This window comes from Parasteatoda tepidariorum, chromosome 12 (assembly GCF_982258835.1).
Source record: "Parasteatoda tepidariorum strain Cologne lab strain chromosome 12, Ptep-v5.0, whole genome shotgun sequence".
Lineage (NCBI taxonomy): Eukaryota > Metazoa > Arthropoda > Arachnida > Araneae > Theridiidae > Parasteatoda > Parasteatoda tepidariorum.
This window is the reverse complement of record NC_141766.1, coordinates 18,488,900-18,514,556: the sequence shown is the minus strand read 5'-3', so window position 1 is coordinate 18,514,556 and position 25,657 is coordinate 18,488,900. Positions and strand designations below refer to the sequence as shown.

General features: G+C 31.0%; 1 protein-coding gene across 1 annotated transcript; it reads left to right on the top strand.

Moving 5' to 3' along the window:
- Nucleotides 1-23,912, top strand: LOC107446024 (uncharacterized). The gene is made up of 3 exons (XM_043051762.3): nt 1-6; nt 5,866-7,097; nt 23,732-23,912. The coding sequence occupies exons 1-3, from the start codon at nt 1-3 to the stop codon at nt 23,733-23,735; spliced, it is 1,242 nt and encodes a 413-aa protein (XP_042907696.3). The 3' UTR covers nt 23,736-23,912.
- The last annotated feature ends 1,745 nt before the right edge of the window (nt 23,913-25,657 follow it).

Below are 25,657 nucleotides of genomic sequence, written 5' to 3'. Positions count from 1 at the left end.
ATGGAAGTAAGATAAATATTTCTATTAAGTGAATGATTTTTTATGTTGGCTACAACTTAAGCTTGCCACTTGGCTACCACTAAAAAGAAAAATTTCATGATTATAGATGTAAATTTGGAGCATTATACTGCGTGCATCTTTTCAAAGAAGTATTAGTTGTAGCACAAGAGTTTTATTATTAGTCTGAAATTTTTTAGGTGGTTAATAGCAGAAGGAAATATCGATTTTATTGAAAATCCCTAACTGCTTTTTTTCGTTGATTCACAGACATCATATACAAACAAAAGCGCATTTCAAGCAATTATTTCTTAGCATTTAAATTATTATTATTATTTATTAAATTGATGATACCCTACAATTTTCCAATTCTGTCATGTTTTCATTGTCGAAGCCCTAACTATACGGTTTTCCATCAGGTAGTGCTATGAGCATCACATAGCTTATGAACTTAAGTGTGCACCCTGGATAACTTAAAAACAAAAACGAAACTAAATAGTGCAACTAAAAAGAAACTTCTACAATGACCCTAAGAAACTTCTACAACGACACTAAATCCCTTTCAGCACTGATTAAATTCCACGCCGAATTTGATGAAACTTTTTATGTTAATTATAATAGTTCATTATGCCGTACTTATATACGAATAATTCAGATTTTTTCTGTAACTTCTGCATTGCAAATAAGAAAAGTTTTTCCCAGTGTTGGGAAGGATTAATTTGGATGTTAAAGCACTAGAGCTACACTAATAGGCAATTGGCAACTGTTTGAGATACATCTTTAATGATGATCAGAAGACAATACTGGCGTACTTTGCACTACTACAATTAAGAAAGGCGAGTATGTGGAGGTTGTAGTCACCCGACCATTGTTCCCCACTCCTCAAGTTCCCAATCGTACGTGGACTTTTCAGTTTTTAAAACCGCCAAGCAAACTTGATTAAGGATGGATTCCGACCCACTAAAACTTTCTTATTTATATTTATATATCTATATTTTTTTTAACTAATCAGCCTAAAATTTTTCAGGCTTATTATAGTGGCTCAGAAGCCAATAGATTAATCAGAAAATGTATAACTTTTTTGCTCAATTAACCTGTTTATTTCATTCCAATTGAGTAATTATTCGCACATTTCCTAGTTAGCCCAAAAAGTTTGTAAGCTGATTATAATAAGCCTAAAAATATCAGGCAGATAAGAAAATACGGAAGCCTTTTCTAAAGAGCCTAGCGCATAATAAAATTCCAACGACACTTGATGAGAGTTTTTCAAGTAGCTTACATGTATACTATTTCTTACACAATAATTTATAATTGAACTAATTACATAAACTTATTCAGTAATGGTTTTGCAGCTTCGATAATGATGTAAATAAAATATTACAATTTATTTGTGAATTTCTTGAAAGTTTATTGAAATTAATGAGTAGTAAATAACTAAATTTATATCTTGGAAGTTATAAAAATGAAATTAATGTTGAAATTAACTTAAGAAAGATCACGACTTGTTAGCAATAGTTTGTATAAAGATGAAGTAAACATTCACACATAATTTGCAACAAAACAAAATTTTCGGTGTTGTTCAAACAAATAATATGGTTAATTCGTTACAATCATGTAATCGATGTAAGCAACCAGACATAGTAAAAATAAAACTCGAATGAAGATGAGATCGAGGACCCAATAAGCTTCAAGAAGAAAAGCCTCACATGCGAAAGTCTGGATATTACATCAATAGGTGACAATCTTCGATGAAAGAAAAATGGTGGGACTGTTCCGGGCTATAGTGCTAAGAAGTAAATTTAGGCCTAGAAAATTTTGGGTTTGAAATTTGCTTATTTTTGCCGACAAGGAGGAGAAAAAAAGGATAAAGCAAACTTATATAAGACATTAAAACTAAATCATTTTCAACACTTTTCTTAAAACACACAAAAAAAAAAAAAAAGCGTGAGAGAAATTTGGAAAAAAAATTACATTTGAAATACTTCAAATTTGAAGTACCAGTTAAGTTTAGTAAGAGAAAAAAAACAGACAACAGGCGGTCATGGGTTTTAACCGTTGATGGAACGCGAAAAAATTCCTAAAAAATATTTTGACTCTAAAATTTTTTAAATGAATTAAAATAATAATTTTATTTTTCTTAAATCAGATGACTAATTTCAAATAAACGATTAGAAAAATTAGATTACTTCAGTAAAAATCAAAGTAAAGGCAAAACCTGGCAAACATAATAGGGGGTTGTGGTTTACCTACTTTTGCTAATAAGATGAGAGCGAGAGTAAATAGTCACCCAAAACATGCTTGTGTAACATTTGAAAGGCCCTATATAATAATATAAATATTTTTTTTTTTAAGATTTTAAATTTTTATCCCCCCCCCCCCTTATTGAGTATTAGAACACTACAGATGAGATGATTATTTCAGAACTCAAAATACAGTAATTCGTTCCTATTGGAAAAATTTTGAAATTTGTCGTAATAAATCGTGATTTGATCGTAAAAAACTAAACCCTCGAGCGCTTTTTTAACAACTGTTATATTTTGGAAAGCATGGTGCTATCATGCGAAACGTCCTATTTCTCTCCTCTTCCTACCTAGTCACCTTGTTTAACATCACAAGTTGCCTTTTTTTGATCTTATTGTCATCCAATTCGCTTTTCCTGTGTACAAACTCATTCAATCGTTATTGAAAAGCAAAATACTGCGGAATTGAATGCAGTTTATATGCAATCATATTGGACTCTTATCTCTGACCCTTGTCTGATCAAAATCGACGCGTTACTTTAATCAATATAGATTCGAGTCAATTTTAAAAAATACCATGAATAGATACTATATCAAATATTTGCGTTCCTGGTACATATTTTTGTACAATTCTCGATTTATGTTGTATTAGTTTTGTTTTTTATATTTTTTAATTAAGTTCTACGCAATCGTGGCTCTTATATGTGGATTATAGTTATGTTCGTATATGGTAAGTAATTTATAGTTCATCGATTTCTTCCAACAGTTTTTTTATTTTTCTTCTTTTTTGAAATTATATTTAATATATTGGCTTCTATCTCTGGCTCTTGTGTGGTCAAAATTGAAGCGATAGTTTACCGCGATCAGTTTTACATTTGAATTAATTTTAAAAAATAAGAAGAGATACTATATCGAATATAATTGCCTCTCCGATGTATATTATTATTTGTATAAATTTTCTGTTTGAGTATTATTAGTTAAGTTTTTGTTTGTTTAGAGATTAAGTCTTATTTAGTCATAGGAGCTGATATATGAATAATATATTGTAAAAATTGTAGTGTTATATCTCTCTGAATATGACGTAGAACATCCCAAAAGATTGGGCGAAGGTACAGTTTATTCCGGTTTTACACTAAATCAAGTGTTCGTTTACGATTTAAAGCACTTAATTTAAATCAAAGCACTTAATTTAAATCAAAGCACTTAAAATCGAATCATTTTACACCAAACTCTCACAATTTTACTCCATACGAGAATTATTTTTACTTCCAAAAGCACCAATGTTGGCGCGCTTTGAATATCAAAATTCAAGAAACAACAAGTAGAATATCGCGAGTAGAATTGTTTACGATTATGAATGAGCTAGAGAGAGTTTATTTTTGATTTTAACCCTAATATTCATCAAGAAAAAAAATTCGCCGTTAAATAAGTATGTATGTCTTTAGTTGCGTAATAAGGATACTTTTATTTTAAATTTTAATTATCAGAGAACTGTATTAAATGATTTTAAAATGTATAATTTCTATCAATTTCCGTTCTGTTAATTCTAGTTTAAATGCGTCTTAATATTTTCTGTGAGCGACGTGTATGTTTAATTTACAGACTAATTTTATTTGAAGAATTAGCGTTTGCATGATGATTTTTACTTTATATTGGATTGCTAAAATAGCTTTACTGATAGTGTTTATGACGTATATACTCGTTGTGTAAAGCAATAAACTAACATTGATTATGAAAACTAGAAATTTCAATAAAATACAATAGGAATATTATTGGATAGTTTTTTTTTAACATTACAAATAAAATTCCTAAATATTTTATATTGCGCGGCTAAATATTTTTAAATTGACACTATTATGCATGTAAGCCGCGACTTAGACGACTAGCGTTGATTTACGGAGAAATTGCGTGTGGTCCTTTGCTCTACGTTGCAGAATCCTAGAGTTTCTTGTATTGAATACAAAAATCCGAAGCATTCTCCCTCTTCTACGCTTTCGCTTCGTATTATTCGTATCTTTTGTATTTCATTTGTTAACACGTTTCTAATAAAATAGGAATCTTTTCAGAAATGAGCTGTTAATTTTCTAATCAAATAAAAATGTAATCCTCCCTCGTTTTTCGTAAAATTTATTATAAGACTGTGTATACACATCATTGCTTGATTCTCACCCTGCGGAAAATACGCAAGTAAAGAAAGTACCAATTCATGAAATGTTGATATATTTTCAGCAATTAAAGTATCTTTAGTTTTAAATTAATCATGATCATGTAAAATTTTATTTCATACGTAACTTTCATTCATTCTCACAATTATACGCATGAATAAAGGTACTGATACTTTGTCTTACGTTTATTTATTCGCGTTGTTTTATATTTAGTACACATATATAATTGTTACCAAAAACTAATATTACGGCTAGAAAGTTTTTTTAATTCACAAAAAAAGTAATAACGTATAAATAAATGAAGTATTAGGGACCATTTATAATATGTTTTTTAGTCTTGAAATTAGAGCTCAATCTTATAAGTTTTGAGCTAATTTTCGCTACATTTACTATTATTCAATTTAACTAGAAGTAAAATAATAATATATAATGCTTGCAAAAGTTATGTAGTGCATAAATACTGTTGATACAAATTTGTTGACAAATTTTGAGGCTTCATGGAAAACATTAGGATAACTATGATTCCAATTAGGGTTATTAAAAGGTCTCGTGATCTTGAATTTTAAATTAATTTTTTTTCGTAACAAATTTTTGCTTCGACAGCTTTACGAAAAGAAAGTTATTAGTTTACGGGAAAATGCACTCGATAGTTTTTAGGAATTTTATTTTTCTCAAAAGTCTCTCTTAATCATTTTGAATAAATAATTTAGTGCAGTATGTTTGTGTTTAGATTTTGTAAATTTTATTATTCTTTAAATTGACGAATTGCTTTCATTATTCTTTAAATTCCTTTAACACAATTTCCGCAACCACAAAAATATTTATCAAAAATCAAAAAACAAGCAAATGTGTGATATTAAACTACCTTTCCAAATATGCTGAATTGTATTGGTATAAATTTGTCAGAATTTTTTTTTTAAAATTCTAAAATAACTTTGTGTTATATTTGTCTCGGAAGATACTGTCGAGTATAATAAATAAGCAGTGATCTGCATTAGCTTATTTTCAAAAATAAAATAAAGATAATTAAAAGGATTTTTAGATTTTTTCTCTATTCGCCTTTTTCCCTTTCACTCTTTAGTTTAATCGGGTGACCTCTTCAGACTTCAAAGTTAAAGAGTGTTATTTTTTCAGTGTAGACAGAGGACCGAGGGTCTGCGGTATTAGTCCTCGTTAAACTGTTCGACCGTAAAGAGCTCGACTTCGCGTGCAGGTCGTAGGGCTACCGAAGCAGGGGTGCCATCCCCTCTGCAGAGGATCAAAATTGTGATGGCTTGTCTTCGGATCATCCTCAGGGATGCTTCCCAGACCGTCGTAGCCCATTGTGCAGCTCTAGTGCGACGTAAATTAACTACTACTACTACTACTACTCAATGTAGACAGTTAAAAAGAAAGACAAAAAGTTACTAATATTAACTATTTAAAGGCAAATGAAATATTTTTAAAATCTTTCGAATTCTTAGAAACTTTGTTTTACACAACTATTCTATGGTTTCATAATTAATATTGTTTCCATTACAGCTAACCGAAGAAGTGCTGTTGAACGTCTTGAAGAAACCAAAGCCAATTACGTAAAAACTGAAAGAGTTTTAGATTGTAAACAAAATTTTGAGCACAGTTCAAATTTACGTGTCAGCAGTACAAGACCAGATGTTCTTCTCAAAGGTCGAATCAAAAACTGCCAAAATATTATTAGATACGTTAATACCATCAGCGTGACAGATAATGTGTCTTCTTTTACCAGTGAGCTTGTTCCAAGATCTTCCACCAACCTTGAATCCAGATTTTCTCTTGAAAAAAGGTTAACTACTGCCCTTCAGGTTGATGAACAACCTGTTAAATACGAAAGACCAGAAACAAGTGTTGTTTTTCGTCACGATTCTCATCAAACGCAATATAAACCAACATCACGTGATCGGCAAACTCGATCTCAAACATTTAGTTGTGGTGCTACCTGTTTCAACGTAAATGACAATACCTCCGTTCAAGACGCTTATACTAGTCACTACAGTGTTGAAGATGAAAGAAACTTCAGATATTCACAGCGGACTGAAGAAAGGACTGAACATTCAGATGTCGAGCAGTATTCACTTGAACCATCTGATGATTCAGTCACTGCTGATGAGGATTTGGTAGATTTTGAAGAAAAGAAACAAAGCTCAAGGACTTCAGATTACGTAAGCAGAAGCTCATCATTTAAATGTTCGATTTCATCTGACAGGGTGAAGAATTTGGTGAAGAGTTTTGAATCGAAAATAAGCCACGTTGTCCCATCTCCAATAAACTTAACGACTGTGCAAGAAAAAATAAAACCAGTCACTCGCTCAAAATCAGATGTTGGCTGTCGTCTTTCTAGAAATTTCAGCGTCGCTCCTGAAGCATCAGATAGCGACGAAGAACTTAATAAATTTTTCAACACCATGGGACTTGATAGCATAGTTTTTCATAATCTAACAGCCCCACCAAAAAGTCCAGTTCTTTTTTTCGACAGTGTAAGCTCAGTGAACAGTGATGATCATTTATCTAGTGCAGAAAGTGAGGACTCAGCTTTAGAAGTTCAGAGAGAAGGTTTAACAAACAGTGACCTACGTAAACATGGACCAACTGAAACATCTATTGTTGAAAAAAATGCCAGAGTTGTGAAGTGGCTTTATAACTGCAATAATGCTTTTAAAAAATCTGCAAATTATGATGGGTAAGTATAGAATATTTAAATTCCATAATTGTAGTAAAACTTAAACCAAAGCTGTTTGCACCTCGGAAGCTGACAGTAAAACTATTTTTATCTTGTTTAAGGGAAGAGTAAAAGAACTCTGACTACCAATACTTATTAATAACTATAACTGTACAGTGCGCAAAAAAAGTCATCTATTGGAATAACTTTTGTTCTAATGATCGGATTTTCGCGAACTAAAGGTCAATCCTAATGGTTCCCGAGGTTGACCTCAAATTTGCTAATTAATTAGTGCTAATTATTAATTAAGTTACTAAATCAGACACAAAAACGTACTTTCTTTGAATAAAAATATACACATTTTTTTTACATATTTGGATTTCTGACGCTTAAAATATGGGGTTAGACTCGGAAAGTTTGAGACTTTTATTGTTAATTTCACTTTTTTTACGTTACAAACTAACTGCGCAATTTTTAAAAAAAATTCACTTAACCCTGATACTCGTTTATCCAACGATAATATCATGCGAAAAGTAATTTTTAATAATTATTTGTTATTCTTTATTATTTAATTTAATAATGGAGGAAATTATGAGCCATAAATGTTTTTTACCATATTAATCTACGAATTTTTCTATCATAAATTCTAAAGTTTCTATTTTTTTAAGTAGATGCCAAAAAAAGTAAAATTAATTATATTTAAAAAAATAATTTAGCAACAATGAAACCATAGCTACAATAATTTATCAACATTTTTTAATAAATGTTTCGTAAGTATTTTGCTTAATTTCGTTAGTATCCAAGTTTTACATTTATATTTTAAAAAATAAATCTTAATTTAACCAAGATTAATTATCAAAATTTTATTTCTATATGATTTTTTTTTTAATTTCCATTTTATGATCTTATTTTATTATTGAAACAAAAATAAATTCTTTTACAAAAACTTTTTGAATATTTTAACTCTAATATACATGCAGATTTGAAACATGTAATAAAAATTTTTCAATTTTTTAACTTATTTTGATTAAAAAAATTACGCAGCTCGAGTTTTAACATACTTTTTACAGAAATCATGAATATGAATACAAGAATGCTATTAATCCGAGAAATTTTCTCAATAATAATAATAAGCGGCATCAAGGATAATGATATCGGAAGCCCCGTTTACTACTATATTATGAATGCATTAAATCATATAGCTTGAATAGTTTTCAGAAAATAAGAAAAAAATTAAGGGTGTAAAAATAAACGCCCAAAGTATACCCTAAAATATATCTGGTATAAATTTTGGAATTGATAAGTAAAAAATACATTTCAAGCAATTATGAGTAGGACGGAGACGTTAACTTGTTTAAAATGATTGTTCATGTAATTATTTAAATTTGATTCCTGGGAATAGGGGACATTCCATAGTCTCATTCAACTTTTGAAATTTCAATTTTAAACATAATTTTTTGACGTCTTCAAAAAATGTTTTAATGGCTAGTTGCAAGAAAAAAGAAAAATTGTACTACATTAATTTTTTAGAAAATTGTTTACTGCTTTACTAAATAAATAATTCCGAGAAACTGAAGCGGAAAGATAAGAACCCCATTGACTTCAAAAAAATATGAAGATGGTAATAAAAGGAGACATGAATTCACGCAGTAGTTATTCACGCTTAGTGTGTCTTAAGAATGAGCGCCCATTTTTGAGTGCTCAAATCACGTCGACTTTTATTTCCATATTCATATTTTTTTGAAGCCGATTAAGTTTTTATCATAAGTGATACTATGTTACATTTGGTATTTTGGTAAGAATTTTATGCTCGTAGAAGTAAACATCTGTATTTTAATATTTTAACAGTTTCATGTAGTTCTTAAAAAAGTAAGAGAATCGTAGCATCAATATTGTAACTATGAAATCATCTTTAAATTTAAAATTTTGTAACCAGATATTTTGAATGAATGAAATTGAACATTGTGATGAATGTAAACAGAACAAAATACATTTTATTTCCTTAGTTTTGCAGCTACCTTTTCAGTATCTTACAGATCTTACGAAGTCTGTTTAAAACAAGAATATCGCATCAATATATAGTGTTGGTGAAAATCGTAAAGCAAATTTGTAAATTAAGGGGGAAAAAAACAAAGGAATCATAGTAGCAATATTTGGTGATAAATGTAGCTGATCGTAATTCAAAACCATCTTGAGTAACATTTTATGGTAAATTTGCGAAAATAAGTTTTAGAATGTTAATTTTTATAAATTGTTAATTTATGGTGGCAATCAGAGCCATGGCGACTCAGGGGTTAGGGCGCTCGCCTCCCAATGAGGTGAACCGGGTTCGAATCCCAGCGATGGTTAGTCGATACGATTCCACACCCGGCTCTTGCCGACAACAGTGCTGACGTAAAATATCCTCATTGGTAGACGGATCATGGGTTAGAGTCCCCTTACCGTCAAGCTAACCGTGAGAGGGTTTCGTGCCTTTCCTCTCAATACAACTCAAGTGCGGGTTAATTCCACCAAGCAGTCCTCCATGAAGTCAAAATTTCTCTCAACACAACTCAAGTGCGGGTTAATTCCACCAAGCAGTCCTCCATGAAGTCAAAATTTCTCTCAATACTTAATACTGGAGTCCCCTTGTCTTCCGGATCGGGTTCAAAATTACAAAGCTATGGATTTGAACATTTGTAGTCGTAAACTCAAAATTGAGTATTCTGTTCAACGACGGTTATAAAATAAAGCGGAAACATACCATTCACAAACTCTCGAATATACACTCTATAACAAAAAAAAATCGACGCACGAAGAAGAAGTTGTCCGATTGAAACGAAAATCGGCGGATAGGAAGACAAGGTACAGAATAGTAAATGATTAAAATTTCAGAACAATTGAATAATTTACTGCAGAGTTACAGTAACAAGTTCAATAAGGTGTTGACCCGCCTCTAGCCTGGATACAAGCTGCCACACGGCGTGGCATAGACCGATAAAGCTCCCGGATGGTCTCTTGCGGTATTTCCTGCCGAATTCGATCCAATTGTCGAACGAGGTCATCAACATTCCGTGCCAGATGCAATCGCCTTCCCATCATATCCCAGACATGCTCGATGGGAGAGAGATCTGGGGATCTGGTAGGCCAAGGAAGAGTTTGACAAGCTTGCAAACAGTTCATAGCAACACGTGCCGTATGTGGTCTGGCATTGTCCTGCTGAAAAACCAGCTCAGGGCTCTGCAAAAGGAGCGGTAGCAAAACAGGTCTTAGGATGTCGTCGACGTACCGCTGTGCAGTAAGTGTATCTCTAATGACGACCAAAGGGGTCCGGCTGTCAAAGGAAATGGCGCCCCAGACCGTAATGCCTTGTTGAGGGCCGGTGTGGCGTGCAATAGTGAAGGCAGGATCCCCCCCCTTCAATAGTGAAGGCAGGATCCCCCCTCTGCCCTGTGCGTCTCCAAACACGTTTTCGATGATCGTCAGGACACAGTTGGAAGCGGGATTCGTCGCTAAAGACTATACGTCCCCAGTCGGCATCATTCCAGCCATATCTGTTCAAAACATTCATGCATACGAAATTTCAAAGCAATCGAATGATTGCTTCTTGGTGCGTCGATTTTTTTGTTATAGAGTGTATTATTGCGTAGTTGTCGTTCACTAAATCCGATCATTTGATCAAAAGTTTTTTTTTTCCACACTGTACATTTGTTATCTAGGGCGTTTAGTAGTCCCTCAAAATTGTTAGTTAAGTTTAGGGGCGTACGCAAGGGAGGGGTTTAGGGGTTTAAACACCCCCCTTGAGCTCAGACAAAATGGCAAAAATAAAAATTTTAGTAGAAATTTTGCGGGCTATTATTTTTTAAGACTATATATTTTTATTTGCCTTATACTTACTTTTTTTTTCTCACGGTATTTCTCAAAATACTGAAAAAACATTTACTATAATAGAAACCAAATTCGCGTGATATTGTTACGGGCTGGTTCCTTTCTGTCCTGCCAGTCGCGATAGTTTTCGAGATTGGCAGTCATTCGCGAGGTTTTTACGCGATGATTCTGGAATCCTAGACGTTCTGTCGTCTTTGAGACAATTCAAGAATTTTGTAGATGCGGTGAAAAATTATATAAAAGGGGGAACGGAGGACAGTTGAGTTAGTTAGTCAGACTAAGAGTTATCTCTGCCGCTAGTCTTTCGGAGCTCTTCGCTAAATCTATTTCGTTTTGTCTTAACAAAAAGTTAATTCAATAGCCGAACCCGTCGTCGCCACTATTTCGACTAGTGAAGAAATCAGTAACAATACCATTGGAGATACTGTGCTCGTTGAAGTTATTCATTCCAGTTCGAAGCTTTGAGATCGTAGCATAGCGGGTATTTCTATGCCAATAAATATGTGCATATATTTGCTGTTCTTGGATCTTTAGGATGCCAAAACGCAAGAATTTAACAATTTTTAATCATTTTAAGAAAAAATCACGACCTGAAATTAGTGAAGTGACAGTATCTGGTACCAATGTAAGTTTTTCTATTGAACAGAAATGTGATACTTCCGTTGAAGAAAACGTTTCTAGCATAACAAAATCTGATGAATGTGAAAGTGGCCCTCAAAGTGTTACTTCCCACCCATATGACATTGAACTTTTTTCCGAAGATATTACATGCGAGAAGATATTACACTATGTTCTTAAACTTAAAAAATCAAATCAAAATTTAACTAAACAATGCTATCTAAATAAAAAGTCAAAATTGTTAGCTGTCTAAATTAAGGAAATAATAGTGCTTTATTACATACTCGAATTTCTTTTAGTAATTTTAGAAAATTATGAACACCCCCCTTGAAAAAATTCTGCGTACGCCACTGGTTAAGTTATTATCAAAGCAGTAGAAATTCACTTAAATTTTCACCCCATCCTTAACATAACTAAATGTGTTTGAAATGTTATGATGAACTTTTTAAAAACATTTTAAAGCAAAATTGTAATAACTCTAAAGTTGCTGGCACACTCTAAATTAGAGAGTGCACAAATTGTTTTGAAACTAAATAAATTTACAGGGACGCCATCTGCTCCGTTTTCTGCAAAAGTTTTAATAAATTGGTAGCGAATTGGAAAATTCAATCTTGTAGAATAAGGATAATTACTCCCACACTTTGAAAGTGAGGCCACTAGATAACTGCAATAAAGTCGCATTTTATATATGATATTATGAATTATCTATATAAATTTTTGATACGTAGCGGTGAAAAAATAACTTAAAATGAAAAATACCAAACTAAAAATAACTTACATTTTGCTACCACCAGGAAATATTTTTTTACAAAGTGGAGGAAGTTAGCATATCTGTATTTAAAGCGAATTGTTAAAACAGACTTCAAAATGAATCATATATTAGGGGGTCCACAAAAGCTGATTTTGAGAAAAAACTATTTTCTAGGTTGGAGTTTCTTCTGGGTCGAAACATTCGATAGAAATCACGAAAATAAACTTGATTGTATTTTTTACCCCCCCTAAAAACGGTAGAGAACTATAAATATTTGTGTGTTTTGGGTTAATTTTGGCAACTTTTAAAAAGGTTCTACACGTTTAAACTGCAGATATGCCAACTCTCTCATCTTTGTAAAAAAGTATTTTTTAATGGTAACGAAATTTAAGTTATTTTTAGTTAAGTATTTTTCATTTTAAGAAATGTTTCAACCTCAACATATCAAAGTATTGGTGGGAGCCTCCACACGGTTTTTTATAAGTAGTCTGCGCAGACTATTTAAAAAGTGAACCAGTTGTGCGCATGAACCCAAATACTATTTTAAATGAAATTGAGGGAAATTTATCAGATATATTTGAGAATGGAATTTGTAGTGGTGGACATGTGAATAAGACAAACCAAGCATATTCATAAATTAAACACATTTTTAGACATATATTTGCTACCACTTTCTTATTTTTACTAGATTTTCTATTAAATGGCTCTTACGCAAACTAGTTTATCTTCGTAGTGGTCTGATCGGACTACCTATAAAAAACCGTGTGTAGGCCTTCAATTGTAGCAGGCGTTGGGTACTCCAAAGGGGAATCACTCTTGGTCATTTCTCCACTCAAGAGAGTATCCGTATTAAAAATTTTCATCATCATCATCAAAATTTATCTGGGAGTCTGAGGCCTTTAGCGGCCCTTTTCCCTAAAATTTTTCATATTCTTCAAATGCTAATTATTAAGGAATTTTTAATTTCAGAGTGGTCACTGTTGACGACGAATGCAAAGGGTTAATACTTTAAAAAAAATTTAAGCATAATTCGAGGCAGCTCTTTTAGTTAAAAATAAGTTTATCACTCCATCATTGTTTGTTTTTTTATTCGGTGTTTATGAGTGTGCTTTATCTTAATATTATGCAAAATAAAAGTGATTGACCCTGTTGCTAACTGACTGTGTATAATGTGAAAGCATTTATTTCTATCTTATAAATAAGTTCAAAAAGTAGTTGGGAGGATTAACCCTTTGGATCCGGTTTATTTAAATTCCGAACTAAGAGGAAACAACCAAATTAAAAACCTAGTATTAAATGTTTGGTTAAAAGAGTTTTTTTATTAAATAGTTTCCAAATATAACCTGACACTTTCACTAAATGCTTTGTCATTTATAAGATGTGGTAGTTATCAATGCATTATTTCTTTCTGGAATAGACTGACAGCAAAATATTTTAGTCACCACTTTTTATTTATTGATAATAAATGCATGACGAATCTCACTCGTCAAATGTACCCAAAGGGTTAATCTAAAAAATAAAAGCAATACGATTCTATAATTAGTTTAAAATCTATGTTTGTGTTATTAATGAATATTTTGAAATGGTCGTTAAGAGAAGAAAATTTTTACAGATTTTAAACATGCTTTAAAAAATATATCTTACCACTTTTAACACATTTTTTTAATATCTAACTCACATAATTGTTCGGTCAAAAAAGAGATATAAAATATTAAAGTTTTAGTGGTTTGCATTATTGTCAAAAATAATTGGAACGGTTTTTATACCACCTGAAAGGGTTAATAAACTGTGTGATCCTTATGCGTTAAGATTCAAAAGTAATTAATGAAATCAGTCATATTTTTACTTTTAAAACGATAAACTTCAATCAGATATTTCTTTTGCCTAATATTTCTTTCTTTAGATATTTCTTCTAAAACGTTTCCTCATAAATATTCTTATTAGCATAAATCGTTTGCCTGAATCAGCTGAAATCAATTGATTTGTCATCTTTTTTTTTGTTTAAACATCCAGATTTCAAAATAAATAATAATAGATCGTTTGAAGCAAACGATGCATCGCATAGCAATTTACTTCTTTAAAATGAAGTGAAGCGAGAACGAGGAAAGCAAAAAAGGAGAAACAAACGAGAAAATTTGATCAAGTGTTGCGGGAAAATTCTCGAAAGCTTCAATTTATATTTTCTTCGTTGTTTGACACAATTTGTATGATATTTAACGCTATATTTAATCGAGGATATCTATTTTTATTTTATTTTTCGTGTTTAACATGTGTTCTTTTTTTTAAGGATGTTTGTGTATTTTACGCATGGTTTTTCATTACAAATTATTTCGGGGAACAAAAATCGGTATCTCAAAACACTATATGAAAAAGGTTCATATTTGTTTCCGTTATATACGACTTTAGCTCAAAACTAAACTCACATCCAAATATATTTGTATTATAGTGATAGTCTGCAAAAGTGGTGAGATATACACAGTCCCTAGCCAAATTATTAGACGCACTATAATATTCTATGTAAAATCCTATCAAGTGATACGATACTGTTTTATTGTTTTTACGCGACTGAAACCGATTTCCACTTGTTTACGTTTGTGTTTTAATTGATTAAATTAGACGATCTAATATAAATTCGACAATTGGATAAATTAGACTATATATTATATAAATATATGGAATAATTATTGCATCAGGTTTTATATTAGAATATTATAATTATTAGACCAAATTATTAGACGCACTATAATATTCTATGTAAAATCCTATCAAGTGATACGATACTGTTTTATTGTTTTTACGCGACTGAAACCGATTTCCAGTTGTTTACGTTTGTGTTTTAATTGATTAAATTAGACGATCTAATATAAATTCGACAATTGGATAAATTAGACTATATATTATATAAATATATGGAATAATTATTGCATCAGGTTTTATATTAGAATATTATAATTATTAGACCAAATTATTAGACGCACTATAATATTCTATGTAAAATCCTATCAAGTGATACGATACTGTTTTATTGTTTTTACGCGACTGAAACCGATTTCCACTTGTTTACGTTTGTGTTTTAATTGATTAAATTAGACGATCTAATATAAATTCAACAATTGGATAAATTAGACTATATATTATATAAATATATGGAATAATTATTGCATCAGGTTTTATATTAGAATATTATAATTATTAGACCAAATTATTAGACGCACTATAATATTCTATGTAAAATCCTATCAAGTGATACGATACTGTTTTATTGTTTTTACGCGACTGAAACCGATTTCCACTTGTTTACGTTTGTGTTTTAATTGATTAAATTAGACGATCTAATATAAATTCGACAATTGGATAAATTAGACTATATATTATATAAATATATGGAATAATTATTGCATCAGGTTTTATATTAGAATATTATAATTATTAGACCAAATTATTAGACGCACTATAATATTCTATGTAAAATCCTATCAAGTGATACGATACTGTTTTATTGTTTTTACGCGACTGAAACCGATTTCCACTTGTTTACGTTTGTGTTTTAATTGATTAAATTAGACGATCTAATATAAATTCGACAATTGGATAAATTAGACTATATATTATATAAATATATGGAATAATTATTGCATCAGGTTTTATATTAGAATATTATAATTATTAGACCAAATTATTAGACGCACTATAATATTCTATGTAAAATCCTATCAAGTGATACGATACTGTTTTATTGTTTTTACGCGACTGAAACCGATTTCCACTTGTTTACGTTTGTGTTTTAATTGATTAAATTAGACGATCTAATATAAATTCGACAATTGGATAAATTAGACTATATATTATATAAATATATGGAATAATTATTGCATCAGGTTTTATATTAGAATATTATAATTATTAGACCAAATTATTAGACGCACTATAATATTCTATGTAAAATCCTATCAAGTGATACGATACTGTTTTATTGTTTTTACGCGACTGAAACCGATTTCCACTTGTTTACGTTTGTGTTTTAATTGATTAAATTAGACGATCTAATATAAATTCGACAATTGGATAAATTAGACTATATATTATATAAATATATGGAATAATTATTGCATCAGGTTTTATATTAGAATATTATAATTATTAGACCAAATTATTAGACGCACTATAATATTCTATGTAAAATCCTATCAAGTGATACGATACTGTTTTATTGTTTTTACGCGACTGAAACCGATTTCCACTTGTTTACGTTTGTGTTTTAATTGATTAAATTAGACGATCTAATATAAATTCGACAATTGGATAAATTAGACTATATATTATATAAATATATGGAATAATTATTGCATCAAGTTTTATATTAGAATATTATAATTATTAGACCAAATTATTAGACGCACTATAATATTCTATGTAAAATCCTATCAAGTGATACGATACTGTTTTATTGTTTTTACGCGACTGAAACCGATTTCCACGTGTTTACGTTTGTGTATTAATTGATTAAATTAGACGATCTAATATAAATTCGACAATTGGATAATTAGACTATATATTATATAAATATATGGAATAATTATTGCATCAGGTTTTATATTAGAATATTATAATTATTAGACCAAATTATTAGACGCACTGTAGTGTTTTAATAATTGCATGTTTTGCTCGAGTTTATATGCGATACTTTTTTATTTAAACATGCATGTAATGGATTTTAATTCGGGAGATTTTTTTTAAATTCTTCCTATTAGTATTTTTTTTAACGTATTGCATTACAATGTTAACCAATTGATACACGAACGTAAACAAGTGCAAATATTGAATCAAATGTATGAATCACAAAAAGTACAGTCTTGCACTTATTCCTATTTAAACTTCTGCCATGACAAACAAAGTCTTATGTATTTTTTATGCTGAATGGAACGAGTTCAAGACCAAGTCAAATGAACTAATAGTTCTGTCAAATGAACTAATAGTTCTGAAGTTATAAGAGTTTTAAACATTTTCATTTAAACTTTTTACCCATAAAACCCATATAACTTCACAATTATTGAACTTACTTTTAATTTTATTGAATTTATCGTAAAGAAATATGTAAAAAATAAGGCTTCACTTGTCCAGATGGCAAGCCCAGATGCAAAAATATGTATGAGTACAAAATTTGTACTTTTAACATATGCAACCATTTATATAACTATTATAACCTTCGTTGAACAGTCGACCCAATTTCGAGTTACGACTACTAATGTTCAATTTGTACTCGAAGACAAGGGAACTCCGGAATCAAGCATTGAGAGAAATTTGTCTTCGTGGAGGATTTTTTTGATGGAACTGACCCACATTTGCTTTAAATGGAGAGGAAAACCACGAAAACCTCCCACGGTTAGCCTGGTGGCAAGGAGACACTAACCCATGATCCGTCTACCACTGAGGATATTTTATGTAGCAGCACTGCAGTCGGTGCAAACCGGATGCGGAATTCGTATCAACCAGCGATCGCTGGAATTCGAACCCAGTTCACCTCATTGGAATGCTCTATCACCTGAGCCACCACGGCAACCATTATAACTTTTAAAATACTATACTCTGTTGCAAGTTAAGAAAAAACCATTATTCATATGGAGTTTGCATCTGCAAGTGGAGGCCGAGCTCCTATCGCGAACATATATCAACATCGCCAACCGCAATAATTTAAATCTTGTAAAATGACAAAAACAAACTTATTGAATAATCAAGTAACAAGCAATAAGGATTAATAAAAATGAAATCTAAAAATCGTGACCAATACACATTTTTGTTTTATTCGCATTTAAAGAAACTGATGAAAAATAATAAATATTGTTTCTTGTAGACGATTTTCTTCTACTGTTGAAACAGAAGTAAAAATTCCTCATTTCGCATTTGAATGGTAATGATGAAAAGTTTATTAAGGGCGTGCAAGCATAAGATGCGCCATTTTTAGTGGTCCAATCAAATCCAATGCTCTTGCAGCGTCATATAGTTGTTTCTTTTTCAAGAACGAATGTTCTCCTTATTCATCGAATTATGCCCCCAAGTCTAGTAAGACTACGAATCTATAACTTTTTTTAAAAATAATTCTATGATATAAACCGTAGCACGAATTAAAATTTCTGCCTAACGTGTTTAAATAATAAAAGCTTTTGTACAGTTTTGAAAGAATATTTGCATAATTTGATAACGAACGGAACAATATGCGAATGATGACTTATATCATATACCGCAATGGTCTTTTCTTAACTTCCAATAGAGTATGATTCTATCGACTTTGTTTTGATCTTATTCAATTCAATGGGAAAAAAATACCTAAGATCCATTACTTCCGCAATTTCAGAGGTACGAAAACTCTACTTTTATACATAAAAGCTTTATTAACTATTGAACTATTCATCATATCAATTTTTTTTCTGATTTCATTTGATTTATTGTAAAGAAATAACATAAGAATTTATTTCATAATTTACGCATTGTAGCGAGATAGGTAGTTCAGATGTGTAAAAAGATATAATCAAAAATTGTACTTTTTTTTTTATACTAAATGCTCACTACTTCTGGACTATTAGCCCAATTGAATTAATTTTGGTGTTATTCAATTCGGCTTAAAAAAAGTTCCTCACTTGTTTAGATAGTAAAATTTGAGTTTTACTTTCCTTTGTTCACTGTCCCTTTCGGTAAATTCAAAATGATGGCTTAAAATTAACTCAGACGAGAGGGTAAACTTCAGGGTATCCATATTGAACTTAAACCTAAACTTTCAGAACAATTTCCCCATATTATTTTCATATGGAGCCTTTTGTTTTCTGTGACGCCAGAACTGGTCTATTAGTAACCTATTAGAGATACGGGAACTGACCTATTAGTGACCTGGCCTATTTGCAACAATTATCTTACGTACAATATAAATCTTGGTTTTTTAAATTCCAAAAAATTATTTTACGCACTATGACTAATCATTAGTTCAATCTTATAAATATAAAGACTATTAGATTGTTAGTTAAGCTTTTAAATGTTGGCAAAGTAGTTAAATTTTCAGAAACTTTTTCTTACTTTAATTATTTTAAACTTTCTCAATGAGTATACTAGTTGGCAGTTATACAAAGTAAAATAGGTGCAAAAACCCGGTTAAAAGTTGTCCCCTAATACAACTGACAATTTCAGTGTTATGGCTCGCGAATGAAATGCAAATTTTTTGCTTTTCGAGAATATTTGTATTTAGGGCAAGTGACCTAAGTTTTAGAGTTTGTCGACCACTGGAATAATTAAGAGGAAAAAACCTTCGTGGGAAATTCACCTTCATGAAAAATTTAATCTTTTGCACTCGAAGGCTCCATTCTGGTACCATAAAGTATATAGAATGTTCAAATTTGTTCAATTTAATGTTTAGTAACTACTTCGTTTAATGGCCTCCTGGTGTTATGCGGTAATTGTTCAATCAATAGCCTTGTAAAGTCTTAGTGTGAGTTTTTTTTTAATTGTGAAACGAATCTTATTGAGTTCAAAGGGTTAATGATTTTGTCTTGTAAACTCTTAGTATTTGTTTCTTTAGTTATAAAAAGAACCTTGAATTCAAAGGCTTAATGTTTAGTAACCACTTCAGTTAGTGGCTTCCGCATTATTTTATTTAGTTAGTGGATTAAGTGTTAATTGTGTGCTGGTTTTGTCTTTTAAACTCTTAGTGTCCATTTCTTTAATTGTAAAATGAACCTTATACAGATTAAAGGGCTTATGTTTAGTAACCACTTTAGTTAGTGGCCTCTAAATAGTAATTGTGTGTTGATTTTGTCTTGTCAACTCTTAGTGTCGGTTTCTTTAATTGTAAATATAACCATGAGTTCGAAATGTTAATGTTTAGTAACTACTTTTAGTTTGTGGCCCCCAATTGGTAATTGTATGTGGGTTTTGTCTTGTTAACCTTTAGTGTCCGTTTCTTTAATTGTAAAAAGAACCTTATTCAGATTGAAGGGTTAATATTTAGTTACCACTTTAGTTAGCGGCCTCCAAGTGGTAAGTGTGTGTTGGTTTTGTCTTGTTAACTCTTATTGTCCGTTTCTTTAATTCCAAAAAGGGCCTAAAAGAGTTCGAGTAAAGTAAGCGTTTCAAATGCCGAAAAAAGTGTTTCAAAACATAAAACTGCAAACAAGTTAGGGCAGGTGGAGAAATAATAATATGTTTTCATTTTGTTCACAATTTATCCACCATTTGAAACTTTAACGGAACTCGCTTTTCTCGAAATACCAACGGAGATGAAATGAAATTTGACATGAAGAATTTCTCCCGAAGTATAGCGTCTTCTTACTGAAATCACGTGACACACGTTTAAGGTCTCTTTAGTATAGCATAGTTAATAATACATCAAAAGACCATTCATTATTACGGAAGGAGTCCATGACTCCTCTTCTTCCTGATCACATTTTAGTCTCACACCACAACGACATATAAATGAATAAATTTAAGTCCGAATAATATTCTTGAAAAATATTAAGTGTTTCCATTGATAAAATACAGTCCATGGCCAAATTATTACACACACTATAAGAATTTATGTCAAATCTTAATTATCAGATGATACCATACAGCTTTATTGTTGTTACGCTTTATTGTTTCCATTGATAAAATACAGTCCATGGCCAAATTATTACACACACTAAGTGTTTCCATTGATAAAATACAGTCCATGGCCAAATTATTACACACACTATAAGAATTTATGTCAAATCTTAATTATCAGATAATACCATACAGCTTTATTGTTTTTACGCAGCTGAAACCAGTTTGCCCTTGTTTACGTTCGTGTTTTAATTGGTTAACATTGTAATGCAATACGTTAAAAATAAATAGAAATAGAAAGTATATAAGAAATATTCTGTATAAAATTCCATTACATGTATGTTTAAATTTAAAAGTATTACATATAAACTTGTGCAAAACATGTCATTATTTAAAAACTACAGTGCGTCTAATAATTTGGTCTAATTATTATAATATACTAATATAATACTTGATATAATAAATATTCTATATTTGTATAATATACGAGGGTTGCTATTTATATTTCTGGCCTTGGCAACAGTAAGTGTTGCTAGGCGACCGCAGGCGATTTTAATCGAAAGTTTGATATTTTTAAACATAAATTCAGCATACGATTTACCATTATAGCTTCATTTGTGTTGTTGACAGTAAATTGAAAAGTTCTTCTCTTTCAAAAAATGGAATTGAATCGTGAACATTTTCGTGCCATTATTTTTCATGACTTTCGACGTGGATTGTCAAGACAAGAGTACTTCGATGAACTTAATTCTGTATTCAGCGATAAAGCGCCATTCTACAGCACTGTAAAAAATTGGTATAACGAATTTAATCGTGGTCGATGTTCGATCCAGGACGAATCCCGTGCAGGTCGTCCAAAATCCGCTGTTGTGCCAGAAAAGATCGATGCTGTGCGTGAACTGATAAAGCAAGATCGTCATGTGACATACCGTGAGATAGAGGCGTCTTTGGACATTAGTATGACTAGCATCAATAAAATATTGCATGAACATTTGAGCATAAAAAAAATTTGTTCCCGTTGGATCCCGCATAATCTGACAAACGCTCAAAAAAAGGTTCGTGTCAATTGGTGCAAGGAAATGTTGGAAAAATACGTTCAAGGTACATCAAAGGCTGTGTATAACATCTACATAGGTGACGAATCATGGATCTATGCATATGAGCCGGAAACAAAACAGCAATCAACTGTATGGGTCTTCCAAGACGAGGCAAAACCATCAAAAGTTGTTCGAGGAAGAAGCACATCGAAACAAATGATTGCCTGTTTCTTCGGTATTAACGGTCATGTGGCAACAGTGGCGTTAGAGCAACGCAGGACGGTCAATTCTGAATGGTACACGACCATTTGTTTGCCAGAAGTCATCGGAGAAATTCGAAAAAAGCAGAAGAACAGGCGAATCATTCTTCATCATGACAATGCGAGCTCTCACACATCGACTCAAACAAAGGCATTTCTGACGGAGCGAAAGATCGAACTGATGGGTCATCCGCCGTACAGTCCTGATTTGGCACCCAATGACTTCTTCTTATTCCCACACATCAAAAATAAATTACGTGGACAACGATTTTCGTCCCCCGAAAAAGCGGTTGATGCATTCAAAACGCATGTTTTGGAGTTACCTCAATCGGACTGGAAAAAGTGCTTTGAAAATTGGTTCAAACGCATGCAAAAGTGTATTGATCATCATGGAGAATATTTTTAAAAACAATAAAACCAATTTCGATCATACATATTTGTTTTTCCATTATTAGGCCAGAAATATAAATAGCAACCCTCGTATCGTCTAATTTATATCTAATCGTCGTATTTATATTATATATCGTCTAATTTAAGCAAGTGATACACGAACGTAAACAAGTGCAAACCAGTTTCAGTCGCGTAAAAACAATAAAGCTGTATAGTATCATCTGATAATTAAGAGTTCACGTAGAATCTTATAGTGCGTCTAATAGTTTGGCCAGGGACTATAAATCCTTGCTTACAATTGTAAATTACTACTACTACAGAGTATTTTAACTAAAAAGAATTTAAAAGGGCTGCTATGGTATTGTGTTTGAACTATTTTTAACTAGGTTACGTTTCTACCCGGAATCCAAATGCTATTTTACTCGAATGCATCATTTTTTTATATATAAAGAAAGAATGATTCCGTCGAGTTAAATCGGACATCGAAACAGCGAACTTCCGCTAAACAAAAAAGAACAAAAAAGATTTGAAAAACGAGGAAGAGGGAAAGAATTATTTGAATTTGACGTGAATACAGAAAATCCAATTACTATATTTTTCTTCGGGTTATTTACATTTCGTAAATTGCATTCATAAACTTTCAATAATTGTTTTTCTGATATTTTTTTAATTAACTTTTTTCACATATAAGGGAATTTATAAAGTGTATTTTTTAAAACATAGTGAACGATCTAAGAAATGTCCGACCACAAAAAGTTTTCATCATTCGAATTATTTTGTTTCTGCAAAATAAATACTAACACTATATTTTTTGAAAAAAGGAATCGCTCTTCTAAGGCGCAAATATGTTAAAAATTTACACCAGTATATTTATAAATAACATCTTATCCAAAAGTAGCGGGTTCGAATACCACTGAAGTCCTGGGAATATGTCCTTTAATTTATGCTAACTGTTCTTCATTATGCCATGAGCTTATAAGCTGTCTTCAAAATGAGCACATATGCCATATGTGACTACAAATAAATGTATAATTGAGGCAAATACAATCTACAACTGTGATTTAGATTTAAAATATTTTAAGGTAGAAAAAGAAACAGTATTTAGCAAAGAGTTCTTTGATATAGTTTGTCATGAGCTATTGTGAATTCTTTGTTTATATCTTTCAGGTGAAGAGAATGACCAAGTTGCTGACCAAGTTGTTGACTTGACGATTGGGAAGATCATTTACATAGCTTATAAGAACTTTTTTACTTCTAGCTTAGTTTTTAAGGAGATGGTTCAGCTTTTAAATATCTTGTTCGTGCGCATAGTATTATTTTTGAAAATCGATTTCTTTGTTAGTGTGAATTTGAGTAATATTTTAAGAATACATATTTGCTAAAAATTTAGAGGGAACTATCGAATCATTACTAAGGAAAGACTCTTTAATTGGCAGAGGAAAGAAAAGATTATTTTAGAAACATCACATAAAGACTGCTCTAACAGTTGTACTTTTCGGTTTTCCAAGTGGAAAAGAAATCGAAATTCAATTGATAATTGCAAGCAGAAATGTTTCAAATTTTGCCGGCATCTGCATCAAACGTCTTATATATTTGTTTCATCTAATTAAATATTAAGGTAGCCAATATAATTTGAAATAAATTTTTTCATTTTAAAATAAAATATCAGAGCATAAATGTTGCTACCATTTTAAGTATAAAAATCAAGTCTTCCTAGATAGAGTGGGCAGCTATGAAACTAGTTTTGATGTTTTTCATCTCACTTTCCTTACTAGTGGTTCGGTTAGTTTAACTTATCACATCATAAACTAATATATATTATTGCTTTCTTCCTACCACGCCTTACGTGCCAGAGAAGATAGGAAAATTAATTTCTACTCGAGTGAATTTTATAAATTAATAGTTCAAACCTACATTATTAAATTGCATAAAAACTGTTACTTGTATAGAGAGAAACTGATTACAGATCGAAAGAAGCTATTAAGAAAATTCGTAATTAAAAGAGTAATTTTATTGTGCAGACGATAAATCTATATGGTCATTACTGAATCTCCTGTATAGTTGTTATACTATCGTATTTATAAACATAAATATTCAACAGAATCAATCCCTTTTCTGCTGTGTATTTTTAGAATTTAAAATACGATTTCTTGTTAAAATAATTTTTGATCATTTTTCTCTATTCAGTCACTCGATGGGGAAAAATATTGTGCTACATTTTTTAAATCATTGCCATAATTTATTAATGAATGATCATAAGTTAAGCTTTTTATTTTTATTTATAAACAATAATAAAATATAAATAAAAATCAACAATATTTTTAATCATAATAAACTGTTTAACAACTCTGTAAAAATATTTTGAAGAAAACTAAGATTATTTTTTTAAACGTTCAATAGAATTATCTAACGAGTATAACTTTAATAAAATTTACAACCTTTGCTAACTTGAACTGTGCTGCTATAAATAATATCCGGAAAAATCTCGTTTCTTTAAATAGTGAACTGAACAAGGCCATGAAGGCCGAAATACCGACTGCCAAAATCGTGATATACATTAAGATAAGATTTCGTATTAAATCTGATAGGGAATTGGTGGATATAATCCGGACAAGTTTACACCGGACAATGGCCCTTCCGAAAAACATAAATGTAAATAAAGAATACTGGACAAGAATAAACCGGTCAATGGCTTTAAGCCTTAAAAAACATCAGTGTAGGAAATACCGGGCAATGCTCTTCTCCTAAAAGTGTATCCACGGTATTTCCCACTTATACTATTTTCACTAAGTTCTAATCTACAGTGCTTTTGTCTGTAATGTCACATTAATTTTCGGAGATATAGCTAGAGATATTTTAGTGTTTTTAACTCCCTTTTTTGTCCTTGATTAAGAAAAAAAGTTAAAGTGATCGTAGACTTTTTTTCAGAATTTATCAATTGAAACTCTTACCAAAGATATTCGCGGTCAACGTAATATATTTATAGTTTAAAAATGGAATGTGAAATGGAAATATTTTCTTTTTGTAAGTCTCCTAGAATAAATAACAAAAGAAAAAAACAATGCTTTGAATCACAAAAATGAAAGAAAAAAA